General features: G+C 50.9%; 1 protein-coding gene and 1 long non-coding RNA gene across 2 annotated transcripts in view; both read right to left on the bottom strand.

Moving 5' to 3' along the window:
• Positions 1-620: 620 nt before the first annotated feature.
• Positions 621-18,275, bottom strand: LOC139108878 (uncharacterized). Its single transcript, XR_011546737.1, has 3 exons — positions 16,745-18,275; positions 1,697-2,014; positions 621-1,582 (listed from the first exon to the last, which is right to left on the bottom strand). It is a non-coding gene; the product is annotated as an uncharacterized lncRNA (long non-coding RNA).
• A 4,214-nt stretch (positions 18,276-22,489) lies between these two features.
• LOC139108794 (zinc finger protein 808) overlaps positions 22,490-27,031 on the bottom strand; it is a 34,067-nt gene continuing 29,525 nt past the window's right edge. Inside the window, exons 8-9 of the mRNA XM_070667384.1 lie at positions 25,178-25,355; positions 22,490-22,932 (exon numbers count right to left, since the gene is read on the bottom strand). Coding sequence (XP_070523485.1) covers positions 22,714-22,932; positions 25,178-25,355 — 397 coding nt within the window. The 3' untranslated portion in view covers positions 22,490-22,713. The remainder of the gene's footprint in view (positions 22,933-25,177; positions 25,356-27,031) is intronic.

Raw genomic sequence — 27,031 nt, 5'->3', positions numbered from 1 at the left:
TTTCATCGCGACGTGCTTCCTTCGGTAGGATCCCCGTTTCGTTTTCAACACTCGGTTAATTACTTTCGCGGGCTTCGGGCGAGAAGCCCTTCGCTGTAGAAACGACGTAGGACGTAGGGCGGTCATTTTTGCAGCGAGCCGGAGACGCGGACGGGTGGAAATGACCATCGGTCCTCCCGTGGGACACGGGACTGGGGAGAAATCGAGCCTCCAACGGAGCCGTATCGTCTGGCGCGCTTGATGGAGTAGTCTCACGGCTAATGTCGTACGCGGGGGTGGGTGCAAAGCCTCGACGTGGACGACGAACGATGCCTGATTCATCACCCGCGCTACCGGGGCAGACGCTACTCCCAAGACGCAGACAAATCAACGTACATTTCGGAAATCGGAAGAGGAAGCGCGCGGCAGGACCGTCAGGATCGATTGTAACTGGCGCTCCCGTGGGAGGGAATCTGACCGCCCCGCCGTATCCTCGAAGAGGATCGCCGACCCCGAGGGTGCCAGCGACGAATTTGCAACGCCTCGAGCCGACGTATATTACCTGGTCGAATTTTTGATACGTTCACCGAGCGCGAGTACTCCTTTTCAAAAGGAGTGAGGTTTTCGAAACAATGCTTTTATTGAGAATAATTTCTTTTTTACTTATAATTCCGTCCACAGATTTATAAATAATTAAATCACAAATTAATTGACTTACAGAGGTGCGAGTAAACGAGCGTTTATGCGGTACGAAACAGGACTTCTGTCCACAAATTTCTCAAATAATTTTAATGCCCGATACACGCCTCGATAAGGAAGAGCCAGATTATAGAAACGTCGCGATAAGCCGCGGTATCGCACGCGCGATCGGACGCGTTCGCATTAGAGAGTCGGGAGCTACTTCGGGATCGAGTTGAGGTGGTCAAGGCACGATCGAGGTACGGAGATACAAACTGCGCGACCAATTAAACACGAATGATTACGGCGGATCGTGTTCCCGCCTCGATGACAATCACGCCGGGTTGTATGCGAGTGCTCTAGTATCGCGGCCCATTATCCGCGATCGCGGAAAGTACCGGCGTCTTTCTCAGGTCCTCGAATCGCGCGTCATTGTCGCCGAGCGCGGATCCCTCCAACGAAGGTCATCGAGATCAATGCCCGGACGATTTCGCGCGACACACCTGCGCTTATCCAGCCGGCACCCTCGCGACGTGGGTGCGGGCTGACAGCTCCTATCGCGCTCGCGGCACGGGTAGGTTATTGAAGGCCCTGAAATGGTATCGAACAAGGCCTCGCCTCGCACACGCGGCGGGTGTGATAAGAGCGAGTCGCTTTTTAACCCCCTGAAAAAGCAGCGCGCCACCAACGGCGAAGGCAGCTCTGGTGTGTGTTAATAGATAAACAGAGAGTATTCCAAATTCGAATAATTTATTACGGATATTTTTTTATACTGATTTCTTTTTTTTGTATTAGTAGAAGAAATCATACGCGCGCTATTTTTTAAAAGACTAACTACAAAACTACGAAATAACTAACTACAAAAAAAAAACCATGCAACTCACCAATCTGCAGCTTCAGCGGAGTTGAAGATTTCTGCCGGTGACTGTAACAAAAAAGAAAAATATTAATTTAGACATGTATATTAATTAATAAAGTTAATAAAAAAAAAATACAAAATTTTTTTTAATAAAGATTTATTTAAAAAATTATTACTCACCTAAAAGTTGCTCCGCCGATGCAGGATGCCCGTCCCGGGCCTGCTCCTCCTCTCAGATGGGACGTGTCGAGCCATCCTTCCACTGGAAACTCGCGAACGCGCTCGGATTAATTATCGCGGGAATTTATTTTTTACTCCACACTTTCGCGCGTCATTTTACGACACTACCGTTTATAAAATTCGGATAACAGAATCTTACGCGCGACTATTCTGTGAAACTCTCGTAACGGCCGGCGAACCGGTTGTGGTTCGTATTAATTAATAATTATCGACGGTGAAGACACTTTCGTTTTCCGCAGTGGATGCAGCTGCGTCGAACTGTAACAAAAAAAAAATATATAAATTAATAAACGGTAACAATATAATCGATTATCAGGTAATAGATAAAATCACGTGTCGATTTTCCGAATTTGCAATTAAAAAAAGTTATTCAATTATCGCTCGAGCGTTCCTTCAAAGAAATCGCCGCGACTTCGCACATTTACTCCACGTGTCGATTTTCGCGCTTTGAGAAGAAGTCGGCGAATTGTCGTCATCTCGCCGTACGGGTCCGAGAGATCGGTCGGTGGACCGACCAGAGTCCACGGTGTGTGTCGAGGGGAAAGATACTGCGGGACACGGTCATCACTGATGAGCCAACCCACACCGTGTGCGACAGCGACAAACAGGACGGGACGGTACGGGACGGGACGGGACAGGACGGGACCGTCTCTCGCTCGGTATCAGGACTGTAAATCCGGGATTTTATTCGCCCGGTATCGAGGTTTATAGTGTCCTCAGTCGACCGCGGCCGTGTGCGCCCGTACCCCATCGCGTACGTGTGCCTGAGTTATGTCCAGCCATCGCACGGCAAGACGTTTGCATATCTCCGCTGCTCGACACGCTGCCGGATCCCCTCCGACCCCCTTGTCCAAACCCTCCCGTTCGCCGCCGTCTCTCTTGTCTGCTGAATCGCCGTCGATTTCTCGACTCGGTCCGTCATCCTCCGCCTCTCTGTCCGCGAAACGAGATCTTCGTGAAAAACGCGCGGTTTATCCTGACCTCCCCTCGGGTCTCCTTCGTCCTGTCGAGTATTAACCGGCTGTCCGGCGAATTGAATTTATCGGACGGTCCCGCTTTATCGAACGCCCCCACTTAACGTCTCGCTTAATTAGACACCGGTCGCACCGGTGTGCTTAATGACGTAGAGGACTCCCGGTGACGCCGGGTCGACCGTGGTCTCGTCGACGGACGCTCGAGAGATCAGCGATCGCAGTTTTCACTCATTCGAGATGCAAAAAACGCAACGGCCGTCCTTGTTGATTCCCTCCCGTTAATTCACGGATCTTGGATTGACCGATCTTTTGTCTTTCTCCCAAATCAGAAAGTCAAGAACGACATAAAAAAAATATTTAAAAAATCTAACGTCAAATAAAAAAATTAAAAATTAATAAATAAATAAAATAAAACCTATTATAATTCTCGTCGATCAATGAAAAATTTAAATGCTTATAAAAATATCGCGTTCTTGTTGCATCACATTGGTTTCCGCTCGTCTACGCCAAAAAAAACGGAAGCGTCGATTCTGACACGCGGTAAAATCTTATTATACGTGTTAGACGTTTGTTCGCTGTCTTCAAAAAACTAGTTTGACTGCGACGCAGACGTTTCCGCGTGATCTCCGTGGGAACGCGCGGCGCAGCATCCTGCGGAAAGCGCGACGCCGGCCTCGCGTTGGCGAGTACGATCGCACGGAGCAGTTTACGACGCGCCGGCGAGGTGGCGGAAAAACAGTACGGATCGCCCGTAAACAGACGGAGTTGCCGGGAAACGAATTCAAGCGGATGGTCGAAAGTGACGGCGGCATCGTCCGCGCAATTTCCGGCGACGAGCAATTTCCACGGCCGAGGGTGAGCTCGTCGGATCGCGATCTCAGCTGCGACGACAGCAGAGTGCAATCGGCAGACGCGCTACCGGGCGCTTTTAATAAAACGTAACGATAAAGCCGAACGTCTCGTCGTCGGCGGAATCGCCGGGACGCATTACGCGGCGATCGGGGAAACGATAATTTTCGCGTTACGGCGATCGGCCGGTGGCGCCGGCGACTTCCAGGGAATTTCTCTCTCCGTTACGGAGGAATCTCTTCGCGAGGAATGGCGACTTGTGCCGATAATCAAGGGCGATCGCAAGCGGTATTAAAATTATGAACATGCACGCGCGCGCCGATTTCTTTGATCGTTCCTGCGGCGTGATACTCTTACGATCGCGGAAAAGTACCGCAGTCGCTCGCAATAAAAAAAAAAAAAATATATAAATATATATGCGTGTGCGTTTAAAAAAAAGTATATTGCAGTTAACGAGAGATGTGAGCTAAGTGCTGCATATAAAAATAATTCAATTCCCATTCCTGTTTTAGCGCTCGCGTTTCAATAATTATACAAAATTAAACTTTTTTAGAAATTCAGGTCGCACGCGAAAGGCTTCGCCCGCTTCTGCATGTCCGCGAATGTCTACGAAATACCACTGTGATAAGAAGCATTAGCAAATTAACAAACGACTATTTATATTTGAAAAAAGTTGGCTGGAGTATAAAAACGCTCGCCAATAACGGCACCGCCAAAGGGAAAAACACAGAAAATCCGATTTATCGGCCTCGTCTCGCATATTCAAGCTTACTTATTCAGATTGTCACGTCGTTATATCGCGCAATTGATATCTCAACGAGCCCGATATTGACGTTTGATAATCCGAGAGCGCGCCTCGGTTCTTTAATCTGCCGCTCATCCCGCTCATCGCTATTCGTGTTTCTCGCAGCCTCCGCCGGCGGCTATTGAGAATTCGTGAATCGATAATAGTCTGGCGGGACCCGTGCGCATCGCGGCACCGCTCGGGCCTTGACCGGCAGCGATAACAACGCGAGATGAAGAGGCGTGCGAGGGTACGCATTGCGTGTCTAGAGCTGACCACAGCTCCTCGTGGAAGGGCCGGTGATCAACACCGTTGCCAATTAATACATCGAAATGGCGGGTGATAAATCGCGGCCGCGTCCGTGCGTGCGAAATATGGTGTGTCCGGCAAGGAATTGATGCCAGTCTTATGCCGGCGGGAAGGAAAAGAGGCTTTTCAGCGCGAAATCGGACTCGGCGTGTAGAAAAAAATCGGAACGGCTTATCACGCGGAATGATAGCGGCGCGTCGCTCGCGTCGATAATTATTACGCTAACTTCGGCCGGCGACAATGAATTATCGCGACTCGGGATCGGCGATTGATTGCGCGCCGTTAATTACTGGTGCGCCAGTAAATATCGGCCGCGCGGCGATAAATTATCGGAGATTAGCGGCAGGAGCGCCTCCGTTCTTCCTGTTCTTCGCCGCCACGGCGCGACTTGGCGCTCGCAAATCGCCCGCGATCGCCGTCGTCCAGGATCCTTCCTCGTTCCGCCTAATCGCGCTTGCTCGTGAGATCCCTTTGGCGCAAAAATCGCCAGGCCTGCTGCTCTCGCGCGACGCCGCGCGTCGCGATGGGGGTTGAACGATCGGCGTATCGGCGCGGCCGCGTCCCGACCGGGGTAAACGAGACTTACAGAAATAAATTCAATTGCAAGAATAATTATCGTCGCTTATCCGCGTATAAAGTAGGATATCCTACGGCAGGCCTCGTGACAGGTACCAATTACCTTCATAAATGAGAAGCATTCAATTCAATTTTCATAAATAAGGGCTATTCAAATGAGAGGGGCGAGGCGGGGCGGCGGTCCGGCAGAGAGGCGAGGGAGAAGTGGAGGCAGCTGCAGAAGAAGAAGAAGAAGAAGACGAAGAAGAAGAAACGAAAGTGGTGAACGATGAGGCGACGGTGGGAGCGAGGGACGGGGGGAATCGGTCCTGAAGAAGAGAACTGCGGAGAACGAAGAGCGAAGGGGAGAGCGAGGGCCGGGAGTTTTGGTGGCGGGGAAGTGATCTAAGCGATGCGACAGCGGGGAGTAAGCTGGATATATTGCCGCCTGAGAGCGCGCTGTTTTCAACCAATTATTTCTACTTGTGGTTGCATGACGGGTACGGGCACGGCCGCGGCGGGGTGGGTCGGGGGCGGCAGCGTACGAGAAAGAGGCGAGTTAATGCCATAAATACATCAGCGTTATGGATGCCAGCAATTATATGAGACCCCGGCGAGGTGGAGCGCCTCTCGAGGTGGTGTGCACGTATAGACGTGCACGGGCAAAGGTGCGCGCGTATAGACGCGTCTATACAGAAATATGTACATACGTACGTCGGTACGTGTGCATACGAATATACGTATGTGGAAACGCGAGCGCGCGCGCGTGACATGATCCTTCGGTCCTGGATCCCTCGGCCTCACCTTGGTCGCGACTGGTCCGGTTCTCACGTCGGCCGGATCGAAATCCAATCGTTCCACCTCCTCCGGTTAAATCTGCGCTCGAATAGCACGTGCGACGGACGCGCGAAAACGCGACACGGTGACTTATATACCGTCGCGCAAAACACGTCGTCGTCGTAGCGTTCACCAAGCGGGCACGTTTCCTTCAAGAGATGCCGCGCGACCGCGCCGCGGGCGTTCGTGTATTTTTTTTTCCGAGCCTCGGCGGAGTTATTATTCGACCGACGGATTTGCGTCTGCCTTTAAAGCGAAATTAACGCTTCCGAGCAAAGCCCTACGTTGAATTATACGAGAAAGGTTTTCCTTTCCTCGGCCTGGCGCTGGAACATCGCGCTCGTTGCACGGTCTTGCAAAATTGAATCGTCGTGCCTGCGGTCTTAAATTATACGTCGTCGCCGACACCCACGTTCGTTACCTGGCCAGAGTATTCACGCGCGCCGAGAGAGTCAACTCGCGCGAGAGCGCTCGCAAGGGAGCCGGAGGAGGGAAAGAAGGCGAGGAGGATAGCTCCATATTGCATGCTCCGGATTAAAATGTTTGTTTCGTCGGGATCGCCCCTAGCTGCGGCCTCTTTTATTACTTCATCCCCGGTAATTTCGTGCCTATTTCTGGCTTTCCCCACGTTCACGATGCTTCCTCGAGCGGCGGCCGCTCGAGTGTCCTCGAGTTTCGCCAATAAGAATAATTCCCCAGTAATTAACGAGCCCGGATAGCATCTCGAACCAGATCGCGCCGCTCAATAGATCAACATCGCCCGCGTGCGAAGATGACCGCCCGACGGCGGTAACGAAGAACGTTAGCTCGGGCCCGGCAAAACGCCGCGCGTTCTCCGTCCGCGGGTACGGCGGCGATAACTCAGCCATTATCTCGCGAGATCTCCTGGCGTCGTGGCTCGGCGCGATTCTACGCCGGGGCGTCTCATCAGTCAATCCCCGTAGAAGTATCGGGGTCCGACGGGCATAAATTCGCGCGCGCGAAACCTCTCGCGAGAGAGTCGTTGCGCGCCGAGGATTCACGTGCGAGGAGCCCATATTTCTGGCCGCGTCCATCGGCGCGGTGCCTCCATCCGCGGAGGCGATTGGTCGTAGCCGCGGGTGGTTCTCCAGCCGTTCCCTCTTGGTCCCGCGCCCTCCGCGGGCCCTTCCTCCTCTCCTTCTTCGCCCCCGCCCGCGCCATGGGCCCCCTGCCCGTTACCGCCTTCCGAGATCTCTCTTTTAATTCCCGGCTGCTCAATTAAATCAGAGCTGCCTCTCGCTCTACTTCGCTCCCCTTCTCCCCCTGCCTATCTAGCCCCCTTCTTCTTCCGTTTATTTTTTTTTTCTCCTCTCTTGTTACCGCACGCTTGATTTCTCTAACTACCGCTTATCGGGTCTATCTGGAAGGCGTCGTTGCGCTTTTCATGCATCCCGCGAGCACGGTAGCCTCTCTCGAGTGAGAGGCTGCTGCACAAACCGCCCCGCGTTAGATTCACGATTCCGTAGAAACGATCCCGTGGCCTCGTCGATAAGTGCTCTCCAATTAGTGCGAGAACATTTCTCCTCCGCTGCCGCGCTCGCCGCTGCGGGAAGAGGCTCCGCGATAACAATCTCGGGGAACGAGAATTTCGTGACCCTGGCTGGCTCCCGCACACACCCTGCGCCCGGTGGTGGCCGATAGGTAGCCGCTGGGGTACCTGTTACCTGTCGAAATCCGTTTCTGCGACGATCCCCGTCTCGTCGATCGCGCGTTTACCAGAATTCCTCGCCGTGCCACGATCTCTAAAAGTCGCGGCTTTCAATATTCCGCCCCCTTCGTGCCTCTTGCATGTATTTGCATCACGAGCGAATCGCGAAGATGCCCCGATAAATGGACGCGCTGGGGGCGCGAAGAAGCGTGACGGCCGCGGACACGCCCGTCGCAAATCGCTTTCCCGCGAAACAATTTCCGTCGCGGAATCCGCACCGCCGTTCCCGGTGGTGGCCGTAAATCGCGCCGGAACGTCGGTCGCGGACCGTGCCCGGCTATTAGGTCCATCGCCAACATGCTAAATGACATCGGCGGGGGGACCGCTTAGTCCAGCTAAGGACGGCATAAAGTTGCGTGTACGAAAATGAATGCTTGCCGGAATTTATTATTGCCGGGTCCGGCCCGTAACTCAAAGGCGGCCTGGCGTTATCTTCATCAGGGGCGCCGGAGCGCCGCGTGAGCCCTCGCGAGACGCTCGCAGCATCACTCGTGTTAGGAGGATTCGCGCGCACACTCCCGCGAATGCTCGGGCATTAGTCTGCGTAAGCGTTCGCATATATCTGCGGCTCTGATGCGCGCCCGTCCGCCGCGGTAACGTCCTCTCGGCGAGAAAAGATCTCGCCGGTCCCGCGCGTCGCCGAATCTTGAAAAGCTACGCGAGGATCTAAGACCGAAACGTCGATTATCTCGAATCTCGTTCGAATATTATGCGAAACTAAAAGAAATCGCTCTAATTGCCCTGTGATTTAATTAATAATCTTTGATTTTGAAGTTTCTTTTTTAATTTTCAATATTTTACGTTCGTTATCTCTACCTCCGTTTTAAAGAAAATTATTGATGGTAGATCAGTTTCTTTTTTTTTTTTTTGTTAAGTGTCTCTCGGCCTCCTCGGATTTGATACGAATCCTTAGCAAATAAATTGTATAAAAAATACTGGAAACGAAAATGTAAAGGTCTCTCTTGACGGAAGCGACGGTGAAGAAGCGCGGTATGGGAATCGCCGTGTGAAATGTACGTCGTTAAATTATGGAAGCGTCTTGCCTACTCGACTCTTGATGTGTCGAGAGATGCTTTTCCACAGGTATTCGGGATCTGTCGATAAGCGGAAAGGATGCAAGTGGATGTGGCAGCCGCTTCGCGGAAGTGTTCTCAATATTTACGTCGCCGTTCGATCGGCCGTCAGGAGCAGGTAAGGCCAGTTGAAAATAAGAGCAGCGGAAGGCAAACTGACGCGGGAGTTATCCGCAGTGGAAGAGGTACAGACGCGTTAGACGGGCACGCCGCAGGTTGCCCAACTTCCGATGAGATGGCGCCAAGGGTGGCTTTAAGGGGGTTGCTTCCGACTGAATTTCCACCCCCTACGACACCCTCTTTCTCTACGATCGTCTCATTTGAATCTCCAACGAATTCCGCGCTTCGCGTAATTTAACTCATCCGAAAACGTTTTTCGGCGAAAGCATGCAAAATCTATTTAAAACCGGAAAAAAAAATATATAAAAAAAAATAAAAAGATTGTTTCGTAATTAAAAAAAAAAAAAAAAACATAATAAAATAAAAAATAAAATAGATAAAAATAATAATATAAAATTAATATATCACTTTAGACTTAGAAAAATCAGTGATTGCCTGCGACGAGTCTAACTTTTTATCGCGGCTACTTTTTTTGGGGGTCTCGCAAAATATTCAACTCGTTTCTTTATTTTGCAATCTGAACCAAAATTCTCCGCTACTACATGCGGATCGAAGGACGGCCGAGGTCTCGGGCAGTCGTGACGAAACGGGTATCGACTGCGACTTCTGAATAAGCGTGGTAACTCGCGACAACAAGTAAACGCAAGCAGAAAGTTGGCGAACAATGGGGACGGTGCTTCTATATGGAAGCGGCGCGATACCAGAACGGTCGAAGAGGCAGGACCCCGGCCGGAGGAAGACGCAGCGTCGTCGAACAAGAAGAGGAAGGAACGGGGAACGAGAGGGCGAAAGACGGTGGAAGAATAGGCAGTAACAGACGAGAGGCAAGCGTGCTTGAGGAAGGCGAGAGCGAGGCGCAGCAGCGAGGGACAGCAGGTGCTTTGTCACCGCGCGAGTAAATCCGGCCAGTTCTGGTACCCCTCTGCGTGGCACTTTGCGAGTCGCGCGGCCTCGCCGGCCCTCCACGCGCGAGCGAGCTTTTGTGTCGATGACGTCACTGAAATATGGCTGGCCCTTTCTCGGCGGTCGAAGCGGGGGCGCGAATGCAGGACCAAGAGGGACCGGACGCGAAGACGCGGAGGAAAGTGCCCCCGCGCGCGCGGGAGTCCACGGGCCTCCGAGGGGGGGAAGGGAGCGTTTTTGTTTTCCGGTGACATTTATTTGGGCGCTGGGGGAACGTCGGGGTCCACGCTTTGCATAAGTCAGATGTAGCAGTGTGTGAGTGCGGGCACTGTGATATAAATCCTCGCGCGAGGTTGCCCAGTGGCTACATCCTCCTCCGTCCCTCGACCATTCTCCGTCGCACCGGCGTATTTTCCTAATCTCCGTCTCTCTTTCTCCCTTTCGAGTTCTCATCCCGGGTCCTTATCTTTCCTACGTCGTTTCTCTTTGCCCCGTGTTCTCTCGTCTCGTGTCCTTACCGCGGGATTCTCGAGCACAGTATGGTGCACCCTGTTCTGCATATAATGTGCCCAACCACTGTTTTTCGCCCGTTGCCCCCCTCTCGTCTCCCCGTTCGACTGGACATGGCTTCACCCCACGTGCACGTTTACCGGTCGGCGGAACGTTGACGATCCACGAAAGGATCGTTGACGCGTCGATGGGCAAAGTATTAACGAGATTTCCGAAAGGGAACGATTTTCCAAAAATTAATCATCTGACAAAGTTCTTAATTACAATTACTACTAATTAAATAAAATGCATGTTTTTTATTTTTACTATTATTTTTTTTTTCTTTAAATAAATGCCGGTTACTTTCATAAAAGGATTAGATTTTGCCAGGCAGAATAGGGCGCGCATTCAGACGAAATGGATCGACGTCGCGGGGGATTTCCTGAGGAGATCGGCCGCGAGGACCGATTTCACGAATCGCGGTAATCTTAAATCGATATCTCGGGGCTCGGTAGATTTACCGGAGGAACTCGGGGGCGCACATATAATCCGATCGTAACAGCCGATGGTTGATGCCGTGCCTCATCGTAACGAACGGTCGCCGCGCTGCCGCTGCACTCTACGTAATACGTTCCAGATAAGGTAAGAACGCAGTAACTCTCGCGTCGTAATAATTTTAGCGGAAAAAGCCCCGATTCGAGTTTCTTGAACGCCACTGCTTGTAAACGACCGCCGATGGGCGGTCGAGGGTGTTGAGGTGGCCAAACGAACAGTTCCCGTAAAAAAAATTTACATTTAAAAACACGCTGCGTTTACTTGTAAATATATTAAATAATAAAAAAAAAAAATTTTTTTATATATATTTTAATGTATATTCGTAAAAAAAAAAAAAATTGGAGAGATCTTTCTACCGCCTGAAAAATACTTGTAATTTTTTTTCGGCAACTCTCATAGATACGTTCGATTACGTCTGCGACAAGTATTAAATCGACTGCAGCAACGTGCAATAAGCTCACCGGCCAGTTCGTGCATTTCTTTAATGAGGTCAAATTGACAACGAAACGCGCGCGCCTTGCATTTTATTCGACGGCATATCGATTCGCGGAGGAGCAACGGGGACAGAGTGAGTCCGTGCCGAAGGGCGCAAGGGAAGCGAAAAAAGGTACGCGACGACGGGACTTTCGGTCGCGAATAATTCAGACGGGGGAGTCGTTTAAACGTCCGGGCACGTCGCTCGACAGGTGTAGGCATCGATTAGCATAAGGTAACGATGCCAGCGAACACGTAAACACATCCCGGCCCAGCGATCGATGGATCACGATCGCGCCGATGTTTCCGGCGATCGTGATTAAAACGGGTCTTTAGAGTGCTCGAGGTAATGGATCGCTGCTCGTCGGAGGAAAGCGTTCCTTGAGGGACAAACGGACCCCGGACGGATCGCGGACACGACTTCTTTTCTGAGCGGAGGCCCGGGTAACCTTGGCTGTGATTAACACTCGCGGCAGGCAGAAACACGTGGCTCGAACGTCATGCCGAACGGCCGAGCGAGTTCAAGGCTCTTTTTCGCTCCGATCGACGAATTTCGAAGAAGTCGCGATCCCTTCGACATCGGGAACACCTCGCGCTCGCAAAGACACGCGAGATGGGACGAGAGCTCCGCGCTTCGAGCCCTCGGGCCGTAAAAACCCGGGTGATCATATTGAATTTATGCGCTGCTCGGTATAATAGCCTATTACTGGCGTACATTGTAATGATCGAATCGGCCGCGATGCTAATGGGGATAGCGGGATTTTTCTTGCTCTTTGTTATTTCTTTTTTTATTTTTCCCTGGCGAGCGTGTAGCGCCGCGCGAAACCGCGCGAGGCTGCGCTACCAAGTCGAGACTACCGAGTCTCTACGCGTGTAGCGCGCGACAGGGCGATCCTTATAAGGGCTGTCACCGTGGCTACCCGGATAGGATAATAAGATACTACCTCCGTGCTCCTGGATTCCGGACAACGGGCGGTGGCTGTCCCGGTCGTGACCGTCGTTGCGTCTCCTTTCCCCCGCCCCGATATCTCTACATTGTACTCGCGTGCGTATCCTTGACGCTTCCGACGACGTCTTTAAATCGCCCCGAGCGGCCCGGCCGGGAGAAAGACAGACTCCTCTCGAAACTTATGCGGCGCTCTCGTTTGACAAATCGAAGACGCGCGGGGAGGAGAAAGCCGCACGGCTGCAGCGTAAACGCGCGGATTTATGGACCCTGGCCGCAGGATCGTTTAAAGGATTACGTCGCCTCGGAGGCGCAGGAGACATTCGATACCCGTATCTCAAGCCCGGAACATTTTGCCCGCTCGCAGTAACGTGCTAGTTATCGCGTCTCTAAGCGAGTCGCCGGATCTTTTTTAAGCGCGATACAAATTGCATCGTTATGATAATTAATCAGGAGGCGCTGCTCCTTACGAGACGCGCCGCGGTCTTTGAGAAACTGATGAAGTTATTATGTGCGGCGGAAAGTTCGCAGATACCACCGCCCGACGTTTTAGTTGCCGGCTCGCGCGTGATCGACTGCGGTCGTAAAGAAGGTACTGAAAAACTGGTTTTCGAGAAAATTAATATATACAAGTCAGCCTTCTTCTTTTGTGAAAGATACGGGCGGCGATATATCCCTCGGTTTGCGCAGGGAAAAAGAGCACTTTTATTAGAAATTAATTTTTTTTTTCTTTTTAAGAGCGAGCTAATAAGTCTCACGTGATAAACACGTATTTCAATCTATGATAAAAAATCGTATTAAATTTTCTTACTTATCCCCCTTTTTTTTATCGATGCGTTTAAGTTTAATACAGCTTCGCGTCGCAAATGCCTGCTTCGAGGCATGCCTGACAAGGCGCCGATAGTCTCGAGAGCGACCTAATCCCGCACGTTTGCACACATGTAGGCAGGCGAGCATCGAAGTTCATGAGGATCGAACGCACCGGGGCCCCGCAGATCGTATCTCGCGAGCGAGTTTACGTAGAAATCCACGCTCAGAGGAGAGCGAGCCGCTCCGAACCTAACTTTACCGTTCTCCAGGAGTCGGGCCTCTCGATCGCCAGTATCGCACTTGCGAATCGTCTCTCCTGAATCTTCGGCGCATACATTATCGCTTGGACCCGCGGCGACTCGGGGAAATAATTCCAGGCACGGTTTTAACGGAGGCAGCTCGGCCCGAAAAATCAACTTAATTACCGAATAAATATCAGGGAATTTTAAATTAATTTTCGAGAGTTAAATATTTCGGAAACGTTAGTTTTAAGAAATATCATTGCGAATTGCCGCCGAACGCGAAAAGCGCAAAAATGACAAAGACTTTTATCGGGATATCAAAGCGCTCGCCTTTATTAAACGGCTACTTGACGATTTACCGAGATTTTAAATTTACGTCCACGTACGTCGCATTACCGGCCGTTCGCAGAAAGAGTTACGTATTTACGACAGCCTCTCGAACGCGAGTCCTGCGATTTTATTAAACACCGAGGAGACGCGAGCGTGTCCATTCACGACAACGGCACTTCGATCTTTACTGCCGTCCGCGCGGTGACTCCAACAGCCGCATGCGTCACGCGCAAACCGCACTCGCTCGCCCGAAGAGGCTGCGAGGCAACGCTTATCCGAAACGATGACATTTATGGACCCGCACGGCGCTCGCATCGGAACGAGCTGATCGGTTCATAAAGCATCCCGGCCGCGATTCTCTGATAGCCACAAATCAACCCAACTGGATCGTTCGGGGCCCAGTGTTTCAACGATCAGCGACGTAGGGAGGTAAGGAATACCTGCGGGTCCACGCTACCGCACCAAGACGTGTGCAGGGAGAGGGGGGGCGGGGAGAGCTCGAGGGAGAAAGGGGGCAGACTTACACACATTTACGTTCGGTCGGGTGAGCGAAATCGGTGGAGGCACAACGTACCTTCGTCTTCTTCGTGGTCTCTCTTGCAATGGACGCGGTGTGATACACGTAACGCGACGCCCTTAAATCACTACGGGCCCAAACCTTTCCCCCCCCTGCCTCCGCCCCTCTCTCCCTCCCATACGGCCGTCTTTCGGGGAAGGCTGGCGCGGAGTAAAAAAAGATGGATTTATAAGGGGCCGCGAGTGGCCTGGCGTTTCGGGGATTCTTCTCGTTTGCGATTCGGGGACGTATCGCTCTCGAGCTGCGCCTTATGCCTCTCCCTGGGAGCGCCCTATCGATCCGAGGATTATGCGCGATCTTTGGGTGAGCGCCTGAGAGCCAACTGCCGCGAAGTGTCAACCGAGTCGTTTTCAAGAAGACGCATGGATCGCAGATGCATCAGTCTTCTCCCCTTTAAATTTATTAACACGCACATCCGGAATTCATTCTTCGCGTCGGGCTGAATATTTAAATTGGAATACTTTCGCTTTTATACACGCGCGCACGCATACGTGCGTATCAGACGCGTTTCAATAAAATTTATTTACTTACGTGTAATAAAATGTAAAAAATGTTTATTAATAAAAAAAAAAAAAAAAAAAAAAAAAAGAGAGAAACGCCGGCGACTTTTTGTAGCCAGAAATTACACACGCTATAAATCACCCGAGAGACTGACTGCATTTAATAATCATTCCCGCCGAGGCGCGCGTGACGCAATTATTGCCGAATGCATTCCGCATGTTGCGTACGTGTCCGCATGTGTGCCCCGCAATCCCGCGGATCCCTCATACGTGCGCGGAGGTTTCTCCCCTCGGTGGAAAAGGAGGTCATATCGCGCGCTCCCGATATTTACGATTGAAACAAATCGAACGTTATCAAGCATTCCGGGCGGACGATAAAGAATACAGAGCGGACGTGGAAGCATTCGGGGCTCCTGGGGGAATCGCCGTCGCGTTAGCCCCCAAAGTCGACATTCATGGCACGCCGTCGTACATCGCGTCGTCGACGATTATTGGGTGACAACAAACACGTTATTACGCACCCTCCGAAAATTCGCGAGAGTCATCGCGAATCTCGCGTCGACAACGATGTGCATTTTGAAATGTTTCCGCGACGCATCTTTTCTCCATTTCGTAAGATAATTAAAAAAAATATTTAAAAAAAATTAACAAGCGATCGCTGGACTGGTTAAAAATTTATTAAACTGGTCGCAGAAAGTAAAATTGAATTTTTTTATTGCGCTAATTCGAGCCGCTGATTAAATCGGCTAATTCTAACGTTATCTCGGGAAGACGGAAGATATCGGCGTGCGATGCGTTCACCAATGCGTAACCGGAACCTACTGAAATCGATTACCGTGCTTTTCCGTGATCCGCGTAAGGCCGACACGCGACGTTGATCGCGGGGACGCTCGATAACTCACGATTAGCGTAACACGCTCGGAACAAGATATCGCCGCCGCGCGCGGGAACGCGGAGCAAAAAGTCCGGCTGTTTCGGATGCGCGGACGCGCTCTTAAATCCTCGCGCGAGCGACACGAGCGGCAAAACGAACAGAAAGCCGCGGGAGCTGAGAGGAGAGAGAAACAGAGAGGAGGTGAGAGACGAACGGCCGTTGCACGCACGATGCGCACGCACGGATCGTGGCTTTTTCAATCGGGTTTCGGCGTGTCCTTTAATTCAGGGATGACCCCTCCTTACCCCCCCTCGTATCTACCGCACGCACACGCGTGGACCGCCGCGTTTGCGTTCGCACGACAAGTAGACAGCGGGCATCGAATGTTTAATTCAAGATACGCGGGAGAGGGCCCGTCGCGTGAGACCGAGATGGAAATCCCATGCGTGCACTTGAGAAAGAGAGACTGAAACGAGAACGGGGAGGAGGGAATAAAGGGGACGGGGGAGAGACGAGCCGAGCGTAGGGTAGCAATTGATGGGACAGGGTGGCGCGTTTGTTGAGCTAATTACTGTAAGGCGAGGCGCTTACTCGCGCCGCTACATACAAACGGCATTAAAGGTGGTGGTCATCAATCGTCGGTGGGGCCCCTTCGCCCGCCTGGCGAGTCGGTCCCCCGCCCCCTCCCCCCTTCGCCCTTCCGGTCCTTACCGCGGTGAAACCTTTCGCTCCCCCTGTGTCCTCTGAATTCGCGACGTACAGAATGCGATCGAATTAACGCGTAATCGCGAGCCTCGGAATGATCCGGTCACCGGCTCTGGCGAACGACTTCGACTCGCGAGAGTATTCGAAGCCGGCACGCGGTGTCGTTTCCCATGGAAAAATTTATTTATAAAAATATATAGACTAAGAGAAATTATGTGCGTGCTACGCGCGCACAGTTTTATTTTAGAAGATCCCAATTAGCACGCGTTATTATATTTCGGAACATTAATTAATGATAATAATTTCTTTATGTTAATTATAATTGAGTGATCTAAGGTTGCTGGTTTACTTACATTTGCAGATATCGGGTTAGGGTAGAGTAGGTTATTTTCTGTCCGTCCGTCCGTCCTTCCTTCCTTCCTTCCTTCCGTCCTTCCTTCCTTCCTTCCTTCTGTGGGAGTATTCCGGATTATCCTGACGTCTTGCAGCACTCAAAATCACTTGGCACTATATTACACTGCTTTGTTTTGTCTATTGTTTTTTAATCACCATCATTCGAGAGACGAACGACCGAAAAAACGACGGAGAATTATCGCGGCGATTTTTTATGATTAAAATTAAACCCGACGAACGATCATTCGTTTTAGAAAATTGCACTCGCGATATTCGCTGCGTTGTTCATCTTCCGCCGCGTCGGGTCTTCACTCCAGTCATTCTCGACGCAAGAAACGCCACGATGTACAGCGAGGTTACTTCTGGTTCTTCGGTTAATTCACGCCGGTGGAATAAACGACGGGCCGCGATATGTCGAGCACCACGATTCAGATTAAATGTTCCCCGCGCACTTTATGTCCCTCAAGGTTGTTAAAAGTCACTTGTCCGCAACGGGATGAGAGTCTCGACCGCGACGAAGAAGACGCCCGAGGTGCGGATCCGATGCTCACGTAATGGCGGTTGCCGGAATCCGCTGAACGTCGCGTCGAAGAAAATGACGAGTGAAATGAATTGGCAACGCCGAGCGCGGTGCGGTTCACGTCGGTGGCTCCGTGGCGCTAGCGTCCGGTCCGCTACGTAACTTTGTCGTTCCGATGCACTGTTTCAAGGCACGAAATAAAGCACAGAATGGTGACTGGAATGGCACAGAGGTGCAGAAAATAATAGTTCGTCCTCGGGTCGACGACGTAAACACTTATTTGTACGCGAGACTGTCCTTACTGTGGTCGAAAATCCGCGAAATTGCGGAGCGAGTACCGACACGTCCGCGAGCCCGAGTCTCCGCAATTAGACTGACCACAAGAGATTTAGGCACTTAGATAGAAAGAGACAACCGCGTAAAGAGCGTGTGTGCGTGTGTATGTGTGAGAGAGAGCTCTCGATGCTCACGTATCGTCGCCCGACCACAAGTAGGTACACGAATCTGTCGCGGCGGAATAAAGACTCGATTCACTTCATCTACCAGACAATGCAGTTCATAGGGCTCTAGGGCGAGGCGAGACATAAGTACACGATGATAAGACATTCGAGAACGTACGCAGATGCTTCGACATCCGTCGCGAATACCGTAATGCTCCGCACGGGGCCAGAGCATCCTTCCAACTGCGCAATAGCTCTTGCGTCGATCGTCGCGATCAGGCAATCGATGGAGCGCTGTGATTGGTCGGCGCGCTAGAGTCACTTATCTCTCCCCGGATTGTTATTTTACACCGATTAGGCCGAACACACTCAAGGTTGCGGGTGTATATTGTGACACACATTCGAAAACTCAGCTCTGATTTATTTTCTATTTACGCAAAAAGGACAGCATGCAATTGACGAATGACTTTATCGGCTGTCTCGCTCTCTTACTCGGTTATTTCCTTCTCTTCAAGAACTGAAAGCTTCAAGGAGCGTCCGACCGAAATTGCGTTACGCGTCCGGCATTACCGACGCCTTCACTCGTCATCTTCTTCAGCAATGTTCAGCGGATTCCGGCAATCGCCATTGTCAGGGCAAGATCCGTACCTCGCGCGTCTTCTCCATCGCGGCTGAGATTATCAACTAGTTTCGTGCAAGTAATTTCTGAGAGATTTGAGAATGATTAAGTGCGCGGGGAACATTATATATCGCGGGTTGTCTCACTCACCGCTTATCGCGAACTCTCGGCGTCGTTTATTCCGCCGACGAGGATAGGTTGAAGAATCAAAAGGTGGACTATTCCGCGAGTTACTTGTGCGCGGAGGATGACTCCCATCTGAGAGGAGGAACAGACCCGGAAAGGGCATCATACATCCGCGAAGCATCTTATAAGTAAATATAAATTTTATTTTAAGGAAATAAAAAATTAAAAAATTATAAAAAAAGCTTTACCTTTACATTGATTCAAATACTAGCATGTCTATATTAATATGTTTTATTTTATGTTGCAGTCGCCGGCAGAATTAAATAACTCCGCTAAGGCTCATGCAGACTAGTAAGTCGCATAATTTTTAAAGATTTATACGGGTATTTGAAAATGTAAAGAGTATGGTATGTTTTTACGTATAAATTCTTCCACTTGGTCAAGTACTTCAATTTTTCTTTTTATAAAATTATATGATCGTGAAACCAAGCGCGACGTTCAAGAAACGGCTCGTTCGACGGCGCACAGTCCATCTCGGTATCTGAATGCGATCGGAAAAGAAACTTCGGTAATTAATTCGCCGCGCGATAGGAGCGATACCGACAGTAATCATTACATTTGCTCGCATCTGAATATCTCGCGTCAATTGGCGCGATAAATGACTTTCGCGGCTACGCGCTTAATTAACCGGACTCTACGACGCGCGTGCAGGCTCCTTCGCCGAGGAGCGGGTATCGATATTTTTGACACCGTGGTAATTAATATCGTCGCTTAATTGTGCAAGCCGCAATAGAGAAAGACGCGCATTTATTTCGCATTTGTTAATACCAAGACGGATTATTACTGGCGTTAGTGGCCGACGCTTACGCGCCGCTCCGTCCGGGATACAAATAGTGGTATATTAATTGACCGAGATCCACGCCGATCGAGTCTGTCGATTTCTATCCGGCTACACACGCTAGATCGAACGAATTAATATCCCTCCCCTCCGTCTCTAATTAACCGGTTCCTTGCCACGAAGACACGTTCGATTATCGCCTCGTATTAAAATCTCGCGTCAAGTACTCCGATGTAAACAAATTAAATATACGTATAACGCAAATACGTTGTACATCGTAGCTGCACGATTTGTCTGCCGTTCTAAGTCGAGAGTGTAATGCACGGACCATTCGATTGATTGGCGCATGGACTTGTCGAGCTTCGTGGAGGGTGAAGAGACGCATTTTATTTCTTTTTTTTTTCTTTTTTTTTTTGCGCGCCACACGTCGCAGTCGAACGTATCATCAGCGGCGATTTATCGCGCCTCCGGCTGGTGTTCTCCGGGCGTCGAGCGATAATTTCTGAGTCCCGTCTCTGGGAGGACTTCATTAACAAAACCGGCGGCCGAAAACTGGTGCGTCCATCATCGCGGCCTTGGTGTGGGTGAGAGTCCGGTCCAGCACCGCGGGCGAGTGCGCCGCGAGAATGTCGCGTACCTGCGCCAGGTGCTCCGCAGCCGTGTCGCCGCGCCGGGCGGCGTAAATAACAAGCCGGTTAATAATTAAGACGGCGTTTCGACGCCCCGTCTCCGGTCCCCTCGCGACGTCGGACTCGCGTGCAGGACACGCACCTGTGTCTCACGCGGAAAGAAAACGACGGGGGATATAAAAAAGACGCGGGTGAGCCGCGCCATGTGCGAGGCGCTATCGCGCCGGAAGACGGTATTGCGCGGATTCATCTGGATAAAACCGCGGCGCGATCAATCACCCGGTGATTAACCGCGCTGCCCCGCGGAATCGAGCCGCTCGTAATTTATGGCGGTTTCCCCCGGGATAAGATATAAGGGACGTGTCGAGGTGCGTGACACAGGTGTTCGCGTGGGAAGCGCGCTCGTTATGGAAACGGCGCGTCCGTCGTGGCCGCGGGTACGGGCGACTTCGCGCTTCGAAGGAAATACAATATCGTTTGAAGTCAGAAAACCCAACGGCGAGGGAAAGAATTAATTTTTACGGCCGAGGGTAAGGGTTGACTCGGACGAGCGGCATTGTGAGGTCGCCGTCGATATAACTCGTCGCGTGTAATTGAGGGAATAAAGTCCGCGAAATTTCGCGAGCCACCACGCCGGCGTGGATCGTAAAGAGGAAGAGCGTAATCTGAGGCTGCGAGAGGGCCGTGGTAACGCGACGAGGACACGTCGGGAAATGAAAACGAGGGACGTCCCGGTGCCGGGGACGTTCCGCCAACCCCACGGGGAGTCGGCACGTTATATCTTCATTAAGCGGCATACCTAACCGTCCTGTCGCGCGACTTCTTAGCACTTCGCAGTTCGCGCTAATTTCACGCCAACTTCTTCTTTCTACGTATCGGTTTCTCCGCTGCTCCGTGACGCAGTCGCATAAAGACGTGGAAGAACGAGCGGAATGACCAAGTCATCTTCCTTCATCGAAACAATACAATTCTTATTTTTTTTTATCGATTAAACAAAAAATCTTTTTTACTGCGGTTTTTCTTTTTTTTTTTTTATATAAATTTGATATCGTTATTTTATTATTATTCTAAACAGAAGTTGTTTTAGAGCTATGATAATTTTTTTATAGACTCATAAAAAACTTGTCTTCTTTTAAAGCCTCGAAATATAATTGTCAAATACGTAACTGTCATTCTTTATTCGAAAGCGTCGATTTATCAGAAAATATATTTTATAAAGAGCCAGATTCTGGTTTCTTCCCCCAATTAAGCTCGACTCTTTTTAGAGCCTTCCGCAGTAAGTCGAGTGTCACTCAGCCTCCGGTTTTCATTAAACCGGACAGCCCTAACAACCTCCTTTCGGCAGAGGAGAAACCGGCAGCGCGAGAGCAGTCTCCTTAGAATTTAATCGCGACCCTTTGTCCGCCGAGTAACGCCCGCAAGTCTCGGGATCGTGTCGATATACCATCGGGCGCTCTCCGGCGGGTGTTGCAGAGGGAATTCCAGGTCCCCGAATCGCCGTAAGATCGGGACGCGTCGTTATGGGTCCGTGCATCTCTCTTTCTCTCTCTCTCCTTCTTTCTCTCTTTCTTTCTCTTGCTCGCGGCCGGTATCGGGCTGGTCCAGAAGGAGGACGCGGTCGTAAATATTCGGGCGCCAAATAATGCCAGTTCCGAGCGAGAGCGAGCGACCACGACTGCCGGCCGACCCGTAATGAAGGACATCCTCGTTAATTAGTCAATAAATTATCCTTCGCGCTCACGACGCCCGTGGTCGGTCCTCTTACGGCCACTCCCCGTCACCCGACCCCTCTCGTCCCCGGGATCGCCCGGGAACGAGAGAGAGAGCTCGCATACTTTACGACACCTATCTCGTGCGACAGCGCGATGCGTTTCTCACAATCAGCGGGCACCGAAAGACGGAAAACGCCATGTCCCGCAGGACAATCTACTACGAGGTGGTCCATCTCGGATCACCATCCTCTCTCGAGACGCTGTCGGCGTAGAGAATGCGCTCTCTTCTCCCTGATAGCGAGATGACGGTCGATCACGATGAAAATAGATCCTCGGGACGAACTGCGGACCTGTTTCGTACAAAAGCGCCGAGATGGCCGGTTATAAGAAGTAGCCGACGTGGCAGGAATCGAATACGGAATGTAACAGCCGACGTGTTTACGGCAGAATCCGACAGCCGAGCTGACCACGCCGCTTCTCCGGAATTGAAGAGAGCTGCTCGAGAGGAATCATTAAAACGCACTAGACCGCGCAATTACATCAGGGTTCTCGTGTCAGTCGTTTTAATCGCGTTCGCATCCAGATTAAAAGCGCGCGCGCGAACGCAGCATCACGCAGGTGGACGCGATTCCCCTGTGATGTCGTGGACCAAGCATAAAGATCCGAGTACATACGTGTCCGCGTTACATACTGTGCCACGTGACCGTACATCACTCTAACTACTTCCTGGTTCGGTACGATTTTACCCGGTGCTCGTCTCTTCCGAGAAATCCCGGCGCAAAGAACCTACGCGAACTGCACGACGAGATGCAGAAAAAAAACTCTCGGATACAACTCGAATCACTTCGACAGTCACTCTTGCTTGAAATCACAATTCGTTCTTTCGTGGTTTCGTGGTATAAAATTACATTATCACTTAAATTACGATTTATCATTAATATATTAATGTATTGTCAGTACATGGCATGTGGAACTCAGTACGTGTAAATCGCTGACTTAACGAAATAATAATACAAACTAAAGGAACTTTATATCACTTTTTGGTCTAGCATGATCGGAAAATGTTATTCGTGTAATTGAGCGCGTCACTCGGCGACGGGAAGTCCTTGGCGTGAATTTCTAGGAGATGAGCGCGAAGCTCCTTGGCAAAGTTCGTGCAAAACGGATGCGCCTCTCTCTCCTTCATCTTCTTGCAAAATTCGCACTCGTAGATGGTCTTGCCCGGATGCAGGTTCGTCGACAAAATATGTTTCCGGAGATTTTCCTGTAACACACAAGAGTCATTCATAATTCGCCGGTTTCCCAACCTCGACAAAGCGTGGCAGTCTTTTGAGCGTCGATAAAATAAAAAATTTCTCTCGAGCCCGCTGAAAGAAATAGTCGCGACGAAATCTAACGTAGAGTCTTCAATCGAGTTCGCATTTTCGGGATACACGTCCCAAGACGGTGCGCCGGAGGACTTGTATCCAAAACCGGACGCGCGTTCGTCGGCTGCGCCGCTGGCGCGTTTGAAGGCGCTCTGCCTCCTCCGGGTTAAGTAGCCGGTCGTAATCGTAAACATCTTCCTACCAGGCGGGCTTATACGAGCCGCCGATGGCAACATCAAATTTAATTTCCCATAAGTAAATCTTTCCGCGGGCGCCGCTCTGTGACGGGCGCGCGGATTAAGCGCCGTTCACACCACTGTGGGCGGTCAGGGCGCGCAGCTGTCACGCGAATCTTTTCTGCCTATTTCGTTGGACCGATTGGTTCCAATCGCGGTTTAATTCGCCTCCGTATCGAGGAACTGCGCGCTACCGCGGATCGCCCGGGCGTTTACGAGCGTCGGGAGTGGACGGCGACTTTACGAGCCTAATAATTTTCGGGCGTACCGGCGGAAGCGGCGAGAAGAGAAAGATGTTAGAGGCAGAGGATATTAGAAGAAATGTATTCTGTTCTTTAATATACTGCTTGGCAGAAAGCCCGATGGTTAAATGCCTGACGTTCTGACATTTCCACCGCCGTTAAGGCCAGAATTTATCGGGCGATGAATAATAAATAATTTTCTATTTCTGCTGAAAAATAAACCGCACGACGAGCAATAATTCCGCGCCACTATAAGACCTTTTACGGTGCCCGATAACATCTGTGAGCGATACCGCAATCTTTTTTTTTTCTTTTTACAAATCTTGTACAAATAGTTATTTTTTCTAAGAGACGTGACGGGTTTCACTTTCGGTATTTTCATCCATCGCGCGCCGCAGTCCATCGTGATGAAGTGGCGCACGACTTTTCGACAACTCTCGGAAAACCGGGACGCAAGTTCCGGATTCGGTGTTAACCGGTGTCGGCTTGAGGAGTTACCACCCTTGAGGAAAGTTTTCCAAGTGTCGGCGGTGGTGAGCCGACGATGCGGCGTCTGGGAGGGAGGGAAGGGGATGGTTCCGAGGCGAGGGTGGAAACGCCGGCAAAAAGAGGCATCTAACCGTCCGAGGTGAATCATAGCGCGAAGGGAGGCGAGAAGGGAGAGAAGGGAAAGCGCGTAATCTCATCGACACAGGGTGAGCCTCCTCTGCGCGGAAGAGTTTCCTCGTTAAATCGTCCCGCGCGATTCCCGCACGTTCTTTCCTTATTAAAGTGCCGCGCAAACAGCTATCGTCCGATACTACCGCAGCCATATCTCGCGATCATCTTTTCTGCATTAAAAAAAAATTTTTTTTAATACTTTATTTCTGCAAAAGAGATTAATTTTAAAAATTCTCCGCTCGCGAACTTATTATTAATTTATTCCTATTATAATATTCGAGCATTTATTTTCCAATTTTCACAACGTGCGTCGCACTTAAAAACCCTTTCGTCGTCTCAAATCTAACGAGAAGTATGGGATCGATGCGGATGAGAGTCACTGAAATGAGTTTATGTCGCTGTATCAAAGGGACACGGAGGCATCGTATGCGAGTCGCATCCCGGCTCGGGCATCAAAGGGCATTAGCATACCGGCCGCGCGGTATGACCGGGCCCGTGCGTGCGTGTGGGCATCCAGTGGGCACAATTAACTCGTTATCTTATCGCGCCCCGGCGGCGGCAGAGGCGGCGGCGCGGTCTCCAAACGTTAAGGCCGTGGCTCGACTTAATTTACGCCACGGAGGCGAAACGCCGGCGGGATAAAAATTGGATCCGCGGGCTCGCGGGGCGCGAGAAAGCCGGCCGGTCCCGCCACCGCGAAGGCGAACGAAGACTTTGAACCCCGATGACGACCGCGTGCACGAGTGTGCGTGCGGTAGGTCCACACGTGCACGCGCGACGGCTACTGGTTTCGGTCGTTACGGAGTACCGGGATTATCCTGTGGCCTCTGTTTCTGAAATAACGTCTGAACTTTGTTAGCTCCAATGGAGATACACCTATAATAATAATAATAATAATTTAAAAAATATATAAAAATTTGTGTAAAAAAAAATTTAAAATATTTATTATTTAAAAGTTATTTAATTAACGTAAAAAAAGAATTATGTTAAAGACGACAACTCACCAAAGTATTGCAGGCGTAAGGGCAATGTCGGCACTTGTAGGGCTTAGCACCCGTGTGCAGTCGCATGTGTCTCCGCAGGTTCGAGCCTAGCTTCGTCTTGAAATTGCAACCCTTGTAGGTGCAGGAGTGTACCTGGATCCTCTCGGTGTTCGCGGAGTCCTCGTGCCGTGTCCTGTGTCTGTGGAAATACAATTCGTGCTTTAAAACGGAGCGATGTCGGTCGTAATCGGTGATCGTAAAGTCCTCCGGGCCGCGCGTACACGATTTTCGCGGAATCGTCGCGCATTCTTGCCGTTAATTAGATTCCGGGCCGCTGACGCGCGCAATTAAAGCGTAACGATGTAGATTTACGCATCCGATACGCACGATTATCGCCGTTAAATGAAAATTCTTATTGGGGCCGGGCAAAATTTATTCGGGCCAATCGGGGCGTTTTATGAAAGCTTGATTAACGTCCGAGCGCTAATACCGGTCAATGTGGCTATTAACGCCGGATAAACTTTCCACGCCGCGGCAAGCTTGGTATCTAATCTCGGAAGTACATCTGCTGGACCATCGGGTCAGCGTTAAGTAACTTACTGCGGTAAGCAGTACGCTAGTTTGTCGTCGCGAAGGGCTAGGGCAACGATGAGATAGATCTCGAAGAAGCACCGCGGAAGCTATACCGGAACATCTCCGGCAGTGGAAATGTTATCGATATCGCACCCGGTCGACTTACAACAGCATACCTGCCGGCCGGCCGTACTTCAAAATCAACCATTGTGACTAACGACTAATTGAGCCCGTAATTATGATCTACGGTCCGCACCCGTATCCTGTAGCGCGACATCGATTTCCTCGAGCGTGCAAGAGAGCCTCTCGTCATGCAAGCAGAAGTTAACGGAATAACCGCTGGAGTTCACGTACGATGCCACTCTGGTTATAATCCAGCGCGGGAGATATCGCGGCGAAAGAAAATGTGATTTATTCAAACGTTAAAAATAGCAGGATCGCAGTTAACTTATTTATTGGGTTATCGGTAACGCGTCCCCTCGGCCCCCAAATATTTAACAGCGCATCTTTATGCAACGAGAGCACGCGACGGCACACCGAGGTGCATGTTTTTTTCATCGACCGAGGGGTGCGAGATCCCGTCGACGGGATGGTACCCTACGCAGCATCCCGCTCGGTAAAGTTCATCGTCGTAGTCGCGGCCCAGTGATTATGAACGATGTGATATGCGTGCGCGATATTGCGAGGGAGCCGCTGGCCGCGTGTGTATCAGGCTCGAGATGCGTGACACGTTTAATTAAAATCCCGCGTGATTTACTCCGCTGGGCTCGTGGGACATAGAAGGAGATGAAAAGAGGGACAAAAAAAGGAGAGAAAAAGAGAAAGAGAGAGAGAGAGAGAGAGAGAAAAGAATGGACGCGGAAGAGGAGCGACACTCTCCGCGGTCGCGTTGGGCTCGATTCACGTAGTGAGTGCTCAATTCGCGATGAAATATCGCGGCGACCATCGGCCATGCGCGGACGATCATAACGGGCTGCTCCGCACTTAACCGGCTGCTGCACGCAACTTCCGCTTTCGCGGTCCTCCACCTCGGTGCCCTCGCCCGCGTCGTTCCGCCTCTCACCCGAGATCCTTCTCCCGGTTCTCTCCTCTCGCTCGCGCTTCTCCGAGGACCGGCTCGCGGGGCGAGGAATAAAAAAAAAAAAGCACGCGGTGTCAAACGGGCGGAAATTTATCGGGGCCGCTTGCCGCACCACAATAGCCTTAATAAGGCTTTATTTAAATATGATCTCTCTCTCCCGCTCTTCCTCTCCTTTCTCGTCCCGCTCGAATTCATTACCCGAGAACGGCGCTGGTTTTGCG

The sequence above is a fragment of the Cardiocondyla obscurior genome, linkage group LG16 (assembly GCF_019399895.1).
Source record: "Cardiocondyla obscurior isolate alpha-2009 linkage group LG16, Cobs3.1, whole genome shotgun sequence".
NCBI classification, from domain to species: Eukaryota; Metazoa; Arthropoda; class Insecta; order Hymenoptera; family Formicidae; genus Cardiocondyla; species Cardiocondyla obscurior.
This window is presented reverse-complemented; position numbering and strand designations above follow the sequence as displayed.